Source organism: Homarus americanus, unplaced genomic scaffold (genome assembly GCF_018991925.1).
Source record: "Homarus americanus isolate GMGI-L3 unplaced genomic scaffold, GMGI_Hamer_2.0 scaffold7626, whole genome shotgun sequence".
Classification (NCBI taxonomy): Eukaryota; Metazoa; Arthropoda; class Malacostraca; order Decapoda; family Nephropidae; genus Homarus; species Homarus americanus.
Window position 1 is genome coordinate 19,515,162 of NW_024718273.1, and position 15,891 is coordinate 19,531,052.

The 15,891-nt window shown below is 37.3% G+C and overlaps 1 protein-coding gene across 3 annotated transcripts in view; it reads left to right on the forward strand.

Annotated features, from left to right (window-relative positions):
* LOC121859546 (transcription factor SPT20 homolog) overlaps window positions 1-15,642 on the forward strand; it is a 29,977-nt gene extending 14,335 nt beyond the window's left edge. The window contains exons 15-25 of one of the 3 annotated variants that reach the window (XM_042356439.1): window positions 1,425-1,508; window positions 2,884-2,992; window positions 3,265-3,374; window positions 3,572-3,728; window positions 3,845-4,005; window positions 4,191-4,296; window positions 5,529-5,617; window positions 5,720-5,782; window positions 6,236-6,370; window positions 6,902-6,985; window positions 7,821-15,642. In XM_042356439.1, coding sequence (XP_042212373.1) covers window positions 1,425-1,508; window positions 2,884-2,992; window positions 3,265-3,374; window positions 3,572-3,728; window positions 3,845-4,005; window positions 4,191-4,296; window positions 5,529-5,617; window positions 5,720-5,782; window positions 6,236-6,370; window positions 6,902-6,985; window positions 7,821-7,979 — 1,257 coding nt within the window. In that variant the 3' untranslated portion in view covers window positions 7,980-15,642. The remainder of the gene's footprint in view (window positions 1-1,424; window positions 1,509-2,883; window positions 2,993-3,264; window positions 3,375-3,571; window positions 3,729-3,844; window positions 4,006-4,190; window positions 4,297-5,528; window positions 5,618-5,719; window positions 5,783-6,235; window positions 6,371-6,901; window positions 6,986-7,820) is intronic. The other 2 variants (XM_042356440.1, XM_042356441.1) reach the window with 2 other exon arrangements.
* The last annotated feature ends 249 nt before the right edge of the window (window positions 15,643-15,891 follow it).

The following is a 15,891-nucleotide window of genomic DNA, read 5'->3' on the forward strand; positions in this document are numbered from 1 at the left end:
TCTCGGTGTCAGTCGTGAGAGACATATACTACGGTAGTGTGGTTAGTGTAACTCTCATCCTCCTCGGCCATTTGCTTGTGAAGACGCGTGTGGTTCAGTACAGTATATGAATGCTGAGTCGCTGCAGCTTCAGTGCCTCAGAATTTCGAACTTTTGGCCTAAGTTCTGTACAGTAATTACCGACACTTGCTGTTTTTATTTTCATCCTTCTCATTTACAGCTTCTGCAAGTGGTTGAACTAATGTGGCTACTAATAATACTACTACTACTAATACAGTACTACACCAACTATTGTTACTAATAATACAAATATATATAAATATATATAAATATATATATATATATATATATATATATATATATATATATATATATATATATATATATATATATATATATATATATATATATATATATATATATATATATATATATATATATATATATATTGCTCTTACTGCCACTATCATTAGCATTAAGTTTATTTCCCATTAAACTGTGAAATTGTCTCAAAGATTTGAAAGATTACTCAGAAATAATGCTCTTTTGTTTTGAGTGAACATTGTAGGATAAAGGTTAGATTTAAGGAAGATTATGGATTGGTTTAGTGAAGACAAGGATTGGTTTAGTGAAGACAAGGATTGGTTTAGTGAAGACAAGGATTGGTTTAGTGAGGAGGAAAGGATTTATTCAAGAAAGATCACTTGCTAAGAATGATGTGTTGTTTAAATGGAAAATGATGAAATGATTTACATAATTGGTAAATGGTTCATTGATATGATGGAGATAGAGAGATTGATTGGCTGTGAACAGAGAGGGTGAGGTGTGTGTGTTGGGGTGGAATGTGATGGTAGCAAGTCACAAGTTTACCGTCAGGAGCGGCACTCGGCGTACACATGACAAACTTGCCATTACCGTACTCCAAAAATCAGTTTTTTATAGTGGAGGAATTGTCTTGCCATCCCCTCATAAAACTGTTTGGCTGAGGCTGTGATAAATGTACTGACCAACTGAGTTTAAAGCCGTTTGATAGGGAGAGACAAGACAAGACGGTTCTTTTATTATTTACAATTTGACTTGGAGGTTATGGTGAGTTGATCATTCGTCCGCTCAGTTGTTCATTAAGTTAAACCTTGCCAACTGTTGATGTATGAATCAGGAAAAGTTGCGGTGATCTGTGGTGCAGGATTGTTTTGTGTCTGTATTTAGAGGTAAGTTATATTTACATTTAAGATAACAATAACTAGGCTTTAGACAACATTTTTTTTTATGTTTTTGTCATGAATTTTACTCAGTGTCTGTATGAGGAAGACTCTCCTCTACAGTTTACAGAAAATAATTAGTGTTACTGTACACTGTAAGTTATTATTCCCAAAATTTAAAACCAAAGTAACAGACTTGTCAAAAACCCTAATTGGCTCTAGATCTCGTCGCCATCACTGACGGCACTCCTGAAGGGCACAGTGCCAGCGAGCACACAAGCTGTCACCATACCCCCCAGATCACAGGTGTGTTTACTTCACTCATCATTTTCTCTTGTGTGAGATTTTGAAGAGTCTTTCCATATTGTTGCCTGAGCTGATGCTTCTTATATTTAGTTTACTTTAAGATGTTTACAGTAGTAGCAATACTGTAGAAACATAATAGATGTGTGAGCTACAAGTGTGGCTTTGAGGTGTATAACCGAGCTGTGTATCATTAACACTGACGGCACTCTTAGGACTTGCTGCCTCTTGTGAGACTCGTGGGCTGTACTGTATATAAAGCATCACCAAAGATGGAGTGTCCCAGGAAACCCTAAACTAAGGCAGCTGAGGTTAATACAGAGATTAATTTACTTCCCCATTTACCATTGACCTTAAAGAAGGAAGATTAGCAGCTGAGGTTAAGTTAAGGCTGGAAGTGTGATGGATCATGTGCCACACACCTTACTGTTCAAGTCATACTTTAACTTTTAACAGACAACAGACACTTACAGTACCACTCAGTGTTGTGTAGTACAGTATCCCACACAATGTAACTCAGCTATGCTTCACCAGACACTGTACTGTACATGGCAGCATGTTGTCTCTTGGGAGGCGACTTCAAGAAAAGGTTTATGGGACCCAAACTCATGACCACCTTCAACTTGGCTCTTACAATGGTCATTGTTGTAACTGAGTTGTATGATCCTTCAGTCTAGTACACCTTGGAACCTTCTCTTCCTCATTTTTTTTGGCTGGCAGTTTGTGGTGTCTCCCATATTAGGCAGTTTGTTCCTTGTTAAACTGGCTTCAAGGTCAAGCTTAGCATAAAACCAGTCAGTTCAGATACCCTCCCTGTGTGGCTCGAGGTTGACCAAAACAAAAGATGATAGATTGAACCAGATTCAGTATGGTGGAGCCCAACAATTGCTGGGTGAGTTAAATATACAGTACTACAGGTGACCTCGTGTTCCCATGGTAGATGTCCAGCTTTCAATGGTAACCTTGGTAACAATGTTTTCTCTCTTGTGGGGAGAAGGGTGTCTCAGAGAGGGTTAACCAATCATTTGACTAACCATTTGGGTGGTTCAGCACTAATCATAAGGTTAGTTACCCAGCCATCAAGTCCAGGACTGTCTGAGCTGAAGGTCTACAGGTTTAGTGAACTGTATTTTGCAATAGCTGCTAGTCTTTGGTCTCCCTCAATCATACAGTAGAAAAAATACACCATTTTTGAGACAGACTTTCCCATAACAAGAGTTGATGTTCTTTTTGGATATTTACATAGTTGTAGTTGTTGAAAAGTTCATTTTAATTAAGTACGGGACCATTGATGATATTACAAACTGAAGACATTTTCTCGGTACTATAGATCAAGTGTGTTGAGGGACGACTTCTATCTTATTTTCGTGTATTTCAGGTTGTGAGTCTTGTTGGTAGCGTCAACGACTCCGTTCATGCAAAGTCTTCCGCTAATGACTCATCGACTTCATCTCTTAATGTGTCCGGTTTACAACAGTTATTGGCAGGTAATGTACTCTAGTATAGTACAGTAATATTAACTCATTACTCTAGTATAGTACAGTAATATTAACTCATTACTGTACTCTAGTATGGTACAGTAATATTAACTCATTACTGTACTCTAGTATGGTACAGTAATATTAACTCATTACTGTACTCTAGTATGGTACAGTAATATTAACTCAATATTGTACTCTAGTATGGTACAATAATGGATATGAATTATTTTGGTTATATTTATCCGTCGTTAAAGTGAGATATGTTCTCCACGGATCAGGAACACCGTCGGCAGACAATCCGGCCCCCCAAAGAGGTGGACCGTCCCTGTTAGATCGTCTTTCTGCCCAGTCATCAAGTGCTGTCGCTGCTGCTGCTGCTGCTAATAAGGTCAGTACAGTGTGTGACCCTCAGCAACACCAGATGGTCATCCTGATTCCTCACAGTCCATCTTGAAACAGTGAATCAGGTTTACCTTACAGTGCTAAGATGGTGATGGGCCAGCACGGTTGATCATCATTCATACATATAACTCCCAGTGATATAAATATGACTGATAATTCCCTATTGGGATCTATGACACGCAGCAAGATGGAGGTGGCATAGTGAAGGTTGGAGGAGTTACGAACGTCTCGTCCAGTCAGTCAAATGTTGGGAGTTCAGCGGCGGCGGCAGTGTTACGCAGTGATAGTGGCACAGGCGGTCCTCCTCCTAACGTTAACATTGCCAGTCTTAATCTACCAGGTAAACATGAGTGGTATATAGTAGTTAAATTGATAATATAAATTTTGAGTTGTCTGAATTAAAAAAAACATTTACACATTTGTTATATTCTAATTGTTGATGGTTCTGTATGCCAGGTCTGAATGTGGCTGGCCTGCAGAGTCTGACAACAAACCTTGGTGGCCTCCAGAATGTGCAAGTTACCATACCTGGTCTAGCAGTGCCCATATCACTGTCACTTAATGTACCTGTCAGCAGCTCGGCTGGTGTCATATTGTCCTCACCACCACCTGCAAGTGTAAGATAATGATGTTAATTAGTCTTATGTCAGGTGAAGCCAATTAGTGACTACTTAAAGATCTTATAAATATGCTTACCTAAACTAAACTAATCAGATGTTATAAAAAAAAATTTAGGAATGGTAAAATAGACACAAGGATGGGAAAGTTATAAGAAATTGTCAAGAATTATTTACGTCTTTAGGTGGCAACAAAGGTGTCGGGGTCAACAGCTGTTACTTCAGCAGCAACGGTGATGATAGCCAGTCAGCCGACGATACAACAGGGACAAGTCGTTCAACTCCCAATAAGTGAGTTGTATACTGTATATACTACAGGGTGTCCCAAAAGTCTCTCTCCAGTCTTAAATATTTATCACTAATAAACCAAAAGAGATATATTAATACAGTTTGCTGCTTCATATTCCTCAGTTAATAAGAGTTTTTTCTTTACTGGTGCAGTGGATTTGAGAGGAATTATCTTGGTGAAGAGATAAGGAGTAACAATGGCGTCTAATCAAGAGAAGGTGCAATGTGTGGTCTGGTTTGCAGAGAGCAAACCAGTGACAACAGTGCAAAGACAATACTGCCAGAGGTATGGTAAAGAGCCACCCTCAAAACCCAGCATTAGGGCATGGTTTCAAAAGTTTCTGGAAACAGGTAGCGTTTGTGACTTGACCCAAAGTGGGCGCCCAAGGATGTCTGAAGAGTCCATTAAATCTGTTCAGGAAAGCATTCCAACGAAGTCCTAGAAAGTTTGTTCACGCTGCATCAGTGGAGCTTCATCTACCTAAGACATCCATACACTGAGTACTCCAAAAAACACTGAAATTGCATGCTTATAAAGTGCAGGTAGTCCAAGCACTAGAGCCGGACGACAAACCAGACCACACATTGCACCTTCTCTTGATTAGACGCCATTGTTACTCCTTATCTTCTTCACCAAGATAATTCCTCTCAAATCCACTGCACCAGTAAAGAAAAAACTCTTATTAACTGAGGAATATGAAGCAGCAAACTGTATTAATATATCTCTTTTGGTTTATTAGTGATAAATATTTAAGACCGGAGAGAGACTTTTGGGACACCCTGTATAACTTTGACAGACTAGACTATCCACAAGATGAGGTCTGACCTTTACCACACACATTCCTGGTCACTGTTAGGGGCTGTGTGGCTCCAGATGACAGGTGTTACACATTTTTATATGACACTCGACCAGATGGAGTCCCAGTTCTCTCAGGATTTACATGAGACTGGGACGGGGGATCTGATGTTACATTTGTGTACTGTACTGGATAGTTTCATGGTGTCTTTAGTGACCAGTTTTGTACACTCACTGCAGAAGTATATTACGGAGGGTCCACTGAATTTCAGAGTGAACGAGTGTATTGTACATGTTTTTGATACCTTGTAATACAATAATGGTAAAGATAAGTTTTTTTACCATTACAATTCTTTTTTTCTTTTTTCTTTTTTTTTCTTTTTTGTCAAGTCATTTGGTTTATGTCTGCTAAAAGGAATTACATTATCTTGCCCTGCAGGTCAGCTCAACTCTCCACAACTGGCAGCACAGTTAGCCAAGTCAACAGGCCAGCAGGGCGGGTCATCCTCATCTATTCCAGTCCTGCAGGTCAGGGAAAATTTTTTCATTAGTTCTTATATTATGTTTTGTGTATTTCTCGATAAACATGAATCACCTATATTCCAGTAAAAGAGGTTATCTTATCAACAGTGGATTTATACCGGTAATGAGAAAAATTACTTCCTCTCACACACGCACTCACACACAAAAAAGGTGGGTATACAGTACAGTGTTTTAAAAATGAAATACTGTATGGCCTCGGCTTGTGGAATATATAATTTTCATAACTCTAACCAGGTTTGTGAGGGAGACATAATACTTAAACAATTGTGTGAGAAAGATTTCCTCTAACTACACTATAATGCCCCATGATTCACTGCACCAGTGCTGTACTGAGCGGCCGTCAAGGTGTAGTCAAAGATTTAATTTCCGGACTTGCACATAACTGAAAAAAGATCCAATTTAATTGCGCAAAATTAATGGATCTTAAAGTAAAGGTACAAGTATAAGATGAATGATAATTTACTGTAGTTTTAATAATATTGTTTTCATTTTACTTGTCTTTGATTAGTATGAAAGTTTATTTCATGATAATCTTGAACTCTGTAAGTTAATACATGTTAGAGTGCCGTGTTGAGTTACTAAGTGCTTGATAACGTACTGTAGGTTCAGGGTGTGGGAGGACAGCTGTTTACATCGGTGCGAGGAGGAGCAGCAGCAACAGGTGGTGGTGGTGGAGCGGTGGGCACTGGTGGATCACTGTCACAACAGACTGTACAAGTAGCACTGCAGACAGGACAGGTACATTATTTCATTTTTGTTTATGTACAGTTTCATGAAGCACATAATTACTGTAATAAGGAAATAAAGGAACATAGATTAATTATCCAACACAAGAGTAGTAAAAGTGAGACAATTGTAAGGAATTAAAAATTGAATTTAGGTTATATTTATTGCATTTGGTTGTAGGGTATATGTATCCAGCCAAAAGTGCCATTATACCTGTATATAGTAATCACAGATGCACCTGAAATGTATAGAAATATGTTACTAGATATTATTAGGCTTTTGAAAGTCTTACATATACTGTACACTGTAAAGTTCAGTTCTCACTTTGTAAAAGCTCATCAACTGGAACACAACGCCATGACACAAGGTAATCACGGTTAACCCGCACAAGTGTGGAAAATGTCCATATAGTACTGATCGATCACATCTGTAGTGACATTCATTTCTGTAAGTTTGCATAATATTTGTACTTAAAGGTCATTGTATTTAGTGCCATTGAAGTATTTGTTTTGGTGTGTTACAGTAAGTATAATGTCTCCTTAGGGAACTGGTACTGTTGTATCAAGTGGTGAATCCAACATGGCATCAGGACACACAACAACTTCTCAACTTACAGCCAAGCAGCAGGTAAGTTCTCACAATTATCACAGGTAAAATTTATGTTTTGCCTTCTGTATATACAGTACAGTGCAGTATGTTGTCTGCTGAGTATTTGTCCTCTGGATATTGACAGTACAGGAACCTCTTGATTTACGCATTATTCTAAAATTGGCATAAACCAAACGTGTGTAAATTGAGAGATACCTCTACTGTACTGTGCTTTATGTTCTTTCCTGGTTGTTGAGTTACAACACCAAACACCTGTGAAGAAGTTAGGGAATGTATAGTACCGTGCTGTATCTTCCTCATCTTTATACTATAGATGGTAAGTGGGTCAACTCTAGGGCCGATCCCTGGAGCTGTTGTACCACCATCTTCTTGTCTAGATGACTTTTGATAACAAGAGCTAAAGTGTCAATGTTATTATTGGAGGATTATGTCCTAAAATCCTCTCTTCTGGCTGGACCTTTAGCTCAGTTGTCCTCCATCTTCCCTGACTTTAATGACTAATAAGTTGGAACTGGAATTAAAAATTGCAAATTAACTTGGAGTCAAGATGTGTGTTGAGTGTATGAGCTTTGGTTGTAAAAGAACTCATTCCTCACTTGAGGCTGATGGGTGGGGAGAGTTGGGTTATCAAATAGATTAATACATCAAGCTGCCAGATGGACGCCCAAGTATTCAGCCAGGAGACAAGTCACCCTCCCCCTCTTTATTGTCCAAGAGTATTTCTTAATCAAGTAGAAGGGTTGTAATGATGGGTAAAAGTTCTGGAAGGTTGGGTTGTCAAAGGTAAGCTTAAACCATAATATAATTTTGCATAATTTGTATTTTAGATACTGTAGTTCATTCATCTTTTCAGCTCCAGATGGCTCTACAAAAGACGGGGCATGTGAGTAGTTTTACACAGATACAGCTACATCATAAGTTGACTGCTCTTGCTAAACGCAACCAACAGCAGCAGCAGCAACAGCAGCAACAACAACAGCAACAACAACAGCAACAGCAACAACAGCAATAAAATTGTAAAAACTAGATAGAATACAGTACAGTACAGTATACTGTAGAACTGTACAGGGTGATTCACTGACTGGTAGCCTCACAGTTTTGCTGATATAACAGTTATTGATAAACAAAAGAGAGGGAGAAACACTTGGTGGTTCAGTGGTAACGTGCGTATGATTCACCAATATGTCAAGGGTTTGAACCCACTTGGCTCAGACACACGTGAGAAGTGTGACCCTCACTACCAAACATCACAGGTTTCCCGGTCCTCGGTTTCCTCCTGTACTACTAGTAAGCTGATTAGTGGCGAAAATAAAAAAATAATAATTTACTGAAAATACTGTACACGAAACACTAATACAGTAGAGTGACCAGCGAGTGATTCACCCTTCATGTTGTACAACTTTCTTCAGTTGATGGGTAATTTTATAGGCTATGTGTATATGTCTTGTTGATTTAATAGTACAAATAACTGGTTTTATGAAGAATAAGGTAGCCAGGTGCTACACTTATATTACTGTGTATTGTGACAGTGAAACTATTTGATCTCAGATGTTAGTTTACAATTCATAGAGACAGTTTTAAACTGAGCTCAGGCTTCTACTGCAGCTAAAAAAATTATGATATAATTAATATTTTTTATTATTTAAGAGAGTGAGAATGAATACAAGTTTGTGAAGGGTTTTGAGAGAAGTGAAATAGATTGATTGAAGGTGAAAATTAGAGTTTTAAGAATGAGAGCTTCAGACAGAGACATTATATATTTTGAAAGATAAAAATAGTAAGTGAGGGAAATTATACATGACTAAACATTGATGGTAAATATCCACCCATGTGTTGCAAGGCTGTAACTGTAATGAACGATAGCAGTACAGTATGTGGTTAGTATACAGTACAATACACAGGTTAGGTGTGTTGTGCATATTGGCCTCGTACAACACTCAATTGATTTAATCCACTGGCATAATTTATTTAATGCTGTGAGAAATATATTCTTCAATGGTTTATTATGTGATATTTTATACAAAGCAGATATCTACCTCTACCTGTTCTACTCCACAGTGCAATGCTAGGCCTCTAGAATGTTGCCTGCTCCTGTTGCACACTCATACCTGCACAAGAGACCATTATTGAGCGAAATGTTACATCACATTGAAAGTGTCTGGAGTATAGATGTGTTCCCTATGTTGTTATTGTATACTTGTTCCCTGCTCTAGTGAAGGCTAAATAAGTGAAGGTTTCTTTCATTGTTTATAATATACTGCACTGTACAGTATGCTTGAATGTTTTCCAGCTCATCTCAAGGTGCCTGCCTCATCATACTGTAATTCTTTTTTACAAGTTTTTTTTTCAGATTTTGTTTTTAAGATTCCATATCTGAGATTAATGAAGCATCACACTCATACTTTCATTCCATCATGTGAAGGTGTGCCTTTTCTTGAAAATTATTGTTTTTTATTTGTTTACAATATACAGTACCATGATATCCTATGTGAATCTTGCAGTGTCGTCCACACTCACATGTAAAAGTTTACTTTTTATTTTCAATTCTTCACATAACATTAATATACAGTATCTCTTGTAGAATCTGATCTGTATCAGTATTTTTTTTTTTTTTTAGCACCAGAACACAAGACTAATTCATGCTAATGAAAGTGGGTCCCATAGGTATGACTGCCCAATGAGGACAGTGAGGATATAGTACACTGTACACAAGGAGGCAGCATGGCCAGTACTGCTCTCGACCACGTTCACTTGCCCAAGTTGTAAACTGAGATTCTCATATACAGCTGGCTGAACTGGTAGCTCTTGAACCTCTGACCCCTGGAACAGGAGGCAAATGCTGTATCCATTCTTTGCATTATAATTATGCAGGTTGGATTTAACACTACAAAGCCGTGCCTCTGGCTGTCATTCCTGCTTGTAATACGTGAGACTATGTGTAGTAGTAAACTGGATCTTAAATACATAGTACAGTACAGTACCTTACAAACTGTTATTTTGAGGAATCTCTTATACAGTACATAATGGAGAAATTTAAGGAGTAAAAAATTTAAACATCTTGGCCAACATACAGTACTTTTGTTGCAACTTTTGCACTCCTGTATTGGGGTTGGGTGTAAATAGGACTACCCCGTATGGGCCAATAGGCCCGCTGCAGGTGTCCCTTGATAACCAATGGATGTGTTGGACATGGATTTTTCCAAGGTGTTTGACAGTCTCACATGCACGACTAACCTATAAGATCCAGGCACATGACATCATTGACAAGATTTTGATGTGGATTAACAACTGGCTCAAAGACAGTCAACAAAGAGTGGTAATAAATGGAGTACATTCTGAATGGAAAAAGGTTCTTAGTGGAGTACCACAAGGTTCTATCCTTGGACCCACCCTGTTTGTGATTTACATAAACGACATAGATGAAAATGTATCGAGCTACATCAAATTTGCGGACGACACGAAGATATTTGGGAAGGTAGCAAGTCGAGATGATGTGGCAACAATGCAGAAAGTCTTGCATGAGCTGTTCAGGTGGTCTCGAGACTGGCAAATGGTCTTTAATATTACAAAATACAAGACCCAACATAGGATACAACAACCCTGATCACAACTCTTCTCTTGATAACATTTTCCTGGATACTGTTAATAAGGAGAAAGATCTTGGCATTATGATAGATCATTCACTGTAGGTGGCACAACAAGTGTGGGCAGTAGTGAAAAAAGCATATTGAGATTTGGGAATTATGAAGAGTACCTTTGAATACAAAGATAGGTAAATGCTCCTTCAACTCTATAAATCTCAAGTACATTCCAGTCTGGATTACTGTATACAGGCATGGAAACCATACCTCCAGAAAAATCTAACATCCCTAGAAAGGTGCAGCACAGAGCCAATAAGATGATTCTGGAGCTACTGTTTGTCCTGGATTATCCATCTAGACTGAGAGCCTTTGGACTAACAACTCCTCAGACAAGGGACAAAAGGGCAAATTGCACTGAAACATTCAAAATCCTGAAAGGGATGGAAAACTTTGAACCTGGGCCATTTGTTTGTTATGTCATGCACCACTAAATGAAAGGAAATAGCTATAAACTTGCCAAGCTATCATGCTGAGTGAACATAAGGAAATACTTTATCATACAGAGGGTGGTGGACCTATGGTACGGCCCAAGAATAATAATGTAATGTACTGTGCTTTAAATTGCCCTTGACAAAATTATCAAGAACATTGGAGGAATCCTACACAGGCCACTGGCCTCCTTCCCTTGGCATGGCCATCTCAAGTGGGTGGCCATTAGGTAAATAAGGTAAAGTTTTTTTTCTGTTGAGTTGAAAACTGTCTATGCAGAATATAGGTTGTTGAAGGCGAGATGAAGTAATCTTCCTAAAGTTTTTTTTTTTTACATGACTTTTAGTGTCTTGTAGAATCTGCTTCACTGTTCATCATTGACATGTAACAGATGGTCTTCAAGGGGACTTCCTTGCAAGTTTTCTGGAAGACTGAGTGACTGCCACTTGATAGTGTCACATACAGGCACCTGTAACATCCAGCAGTATGCCTTGTGTCATAGGAATGTTTACCTTGTGTTACTCAATTGTACAAATTTTTCCTTATGTAGCAAAGTGGCTTATTTAGGATCTATTTACACAAACTTTTACATATATTATCTTGTGTGTGTTGTCCACTATCTGGCACTGCTGTACTGTAATAGCAAATTCAGAGTTCAAATGTTTTCCCATCTTTCTGTCAACTTAACCACATACATTCTCTCGAGTGAATGGAATGATCCAATTCACGCCAAAAATTAAGCTACATTAAATTAATTGGTTTTCATCTCCTGTTGAGTAAAACTAATCACAGTAATCAACCTTTTCTAATTGCGTAGATGCTTCAGAAGTAATCACCTTTATTCAATGTTATTATTGTTTTTATGGCTATTTTCCACACTTGCACAAGTTAGCGGTGATTACCTGATGGTAGCTGCATGATCTCTTGCAGGTTCCTAACTCTAATGTCACTACGGTAATTTATCAGTGAGACTCACAGCTCCGTTCCCTTTTCCACTCCTCTGTTTTATTATAAAATAATTGATAAATTATGGAATGTGTTTTAGTACAGTACATAGTCCATGAACACTACAGTATTATGTATTTTGAAAAAACATGAGTTTTTAAAAAGATTCATAGCTTTGTGCCCCTCTCAGCTGTGTAGACAAGCCCTTAAAACTGTAGCCTAGAAGACTACCATACATAAACTGATCACATCACTCACCATTTTTGGGGGAAGCTACCAGTAATAATAAGTGTCTGCCTGTAGTCCACCAACACTGCTGGAATGTTGCAACCCAGTTAAGGTTTCCATCTACTTATCTCTCTTGTGGTCTTGTCACCATCTTCCCTTTATTTACACTGTACTGTACTGCACTAGACCATCACCATCCTGCCTACTTTTCATCATACACTCAACAAGTCCAACACTAAGTACTGTAAAATGATCGCCCCTAAAGGTTACAGTGTTACCAGTACAAACATGACAAACCATGCCACTGTATCAAACTAGTGTCTTTACTATACTATACTATAGTATAGTATACTATACTATACTGTAGTATAGCATACTATACTATACTATAGTATACTATAGTATAGTATAGTTTAGTATAGTATACGGGTAATTGTAAAGACATGAATGCAAATGAAAGTGTCTTACAGAATTTGTTTTCAGTTTTATTTGAAATGTCCCAGAACCACTGTACATTGTAATCAACCCATGTGAAACTTTGTGCCAATACTGTAACACAGAGATAGATGGAGGCAAGTGTTGTACCTTCGGCCCTTAACCCCATCACTATGAGGACACTGCTTTTTACTTTATTCAGCTCAGAGGTGAACCTGTATGCAAGGGGTTAAACTGTTTGGGTAGTGCATACCCCTCCTCCACCTGCCCTTACCCTATAACCTGTACTATACATTACTACTCTACTTCCTGCTTATTTTCTCTAAGTTGTAAAATTAATCTTTTATCATCTGGAAAGGAATTGGTTGATATACTATAGTGTATTCCCTTGCATATTTATGTTTATTTATTTTAAAGTGCTCTATAAGCAATAACATTCTTCAAACAGTGAGATTACATTGTTTGTGGAAGAAATTCCAACACTTTGGAATATTTTAAGACAAAAAACTGTAGTGTAAAATCAAAACATGTCTTTTATGTGTTTTAGGTTAGGACAGAACCCAGTGTAAATTATGTACAGTAATATTAAATGACTTAGAATAATAGATTTGAATGTAACAAAACATTTAGAGATAACAAAACCGGTGATGTAGATTATATAATGTAATAACTATGGGTCACATATGTAAATAGAATTACTGTATGTTAAGAAACATGAATGACCAAGATGGCATGATAGAAGTTAAATATATTCATAACCTTAACATTTTGTGCAATAACCATAGCTTCTTGGTGACCAGGAATGAGTGTTCTCTAGGAAACGTTGAAAAATTATATTGTGTTCATATTTTTACTCTCTGTACTCAATCAGGTGTTGAGGTCAGTCAGTACCCAGGGAACTTTGAGACAGTGTCAACTGAGTTTATAGTAAGTACAACTACAGTATCTCTACTCCAACCATTTCCCCCAAAAGAAAGGTGCCATTGATGACTAGGAGGCAAACCAGGTGCCACATTAGCATTGTGTATTCTTTTCATCACTTCAAGGTCAGCCATAACAGGTGAGTGTTACCTAGAGTTGTAGTGTACCAACCCTTGTCATTCATGGCTACACTAGTCTAGGGGTGTTGATGCCACTCAATTGAAGAACCATTTTTATGAATTAGTTAACCTAGTGGAAGATTTAGTACTGGCTAGCTCCCTATCTTACTTTACCTTCCCTATAGAGAGCTTCTGCATGGGTAGATGCCCATACAAGGTTTCTGTAGGGGTGGATGCCTCTACAGGATTCACCAATTTATGAAAGGGTTCTGTTCCTGAAAACCTATCATAAATTGGATCACATTTTCCCATAGACTCCCTTTATAAAATCTGAGATATGTTCCTACAAACAAACAAAATCCCAAAATGTGTAAAATGCTACAAAACTTATTTTTAATTATAATTTTTGGTGTACACAATGATTTTCAGCCAATCATAAACATAATAAATGAAGTACTTAGAGTACAGTAATAATTTTATACCTGTACACACTGTCCTTACTAGAAACCAGATGAGATGTCACAGTCCAACCTCGGTCATACAATGCATGTCAGAATCAGTCCTGTACTGTATTTTCGTGTTGGTATTTTCTATTTATTGAAAGAAATTCATATATTCAGTATATTTACAGCACAGGTGATATTAAATTGGGTGCATAAACTTATTCAGGAAATTTTTCAGTACTGTAGATGTGTTGGAGTGGAGCCAGAGATGGGGTCAAATTGTTGATACTCTGTGAGGGAATTCAGTGTTGGTGCAACACTTATTGCTGTAAATTAAGAATATTTGTTCTTTAATATTACTGTACCTGGAATATTTGTAGACAGTTAAGACTGATCTTCCAAGGAGTGAATGTTGAGAACGAATGAAGTAAGAAATTAATACATAATCAAATATATAATATAAAGGGAATATTTGGCAACTTTAAAGATGAAATAATTAGATTAGATAGAAATGTGTGGCAGTAAATGGTTGAGCAATTTGTATATAAGTGAAGTGACTGAGTTTAAGTATACAGTACAGTAATTAAGGGAAGTTACGGCCAACAAGAGAGTGAATGGAGACTAGAGTTTACATCATCTTGGTGTTATAAGGGAGGAAGACGGATGACTTGTGGGAAAATTAAACTGTACGGTGAGGAGAATTGTTGTCACAGTACTTAAGGTAGGTAAGTATAACATTACTGTCTTAAGTTTTGTTTATGAATCTCACTAAAGCTTAAGTATCTCTCATAACAGTAAATAGTAAGTTATAGTCTGTAAGGAAGGTCACATTTTATAAAAAATAACATAAGGTTGTGATATGTTAATGATTAGAGATTTATATGTTGACTGTGCTGGTGTGCTCACACAGCTGGTTTGCATAAAATAATTTTATGAGTTTTATCAGATAGAGAAAAAGTCGGGCATTTTATGTAAAGTTTTGATAATTTCTTAGCATTGGAAATTGTATTTATAATAGAGCTTTTAATGAAAGTTAACAGTTGTGTAGTGCAATCAAGAAAATTTGTGTTTTGTACAGTAGTGGCTACAGTGGAACCTCCATATAAAGGACTGGTCTCCATATATTGTAATCTGTTAGATATATTTTTTACATCTAACGAACCCTCGATATAATGAACTTCTGTCTCCTGTATAGTCCATTAAATAGAGGTTTCACTGTGTAAAACTAGAATATTATTTATTCTTTACATCTTGTGGTGGGTTATCGCCACTATACTACTGTACATTTCTTTGTGAAATAGATTTAGATATATATTATGTTATACATAATCATAATGCATCAAGGAAAAGTTAAGAATATCATTATTAGACAAACATCTTCAGATCAACAAACAATTATCACTTGAAGAGATTCATCTTTCTCATAAATAGCTCATATTTTCTACTCAAACATGTTCAAATAACTTTGTATGTAAGAAGACTTTCATAATATACACAATGTTTAAAATATGAAACAGCAATATTTTTTACCTTTGAAATTCTTTCACTGTTTCACTCTACCATGTATGGGTGTACAGTATTACCCCTCTGGTACTCTTGGTCATGGTCAGAAATCTTGCCCCCCTCGCAGTCTTTGGTAACAGGAATGGTTCTTCTATTTTAGTAAACACTGAGTAGAGCAATCCAGACCCAAATTGCACCCATAGAGATTCATCTGCCAGCCCAAGAGGCTAGTGAGAGGAACTTAGATGGTTGATAACGTT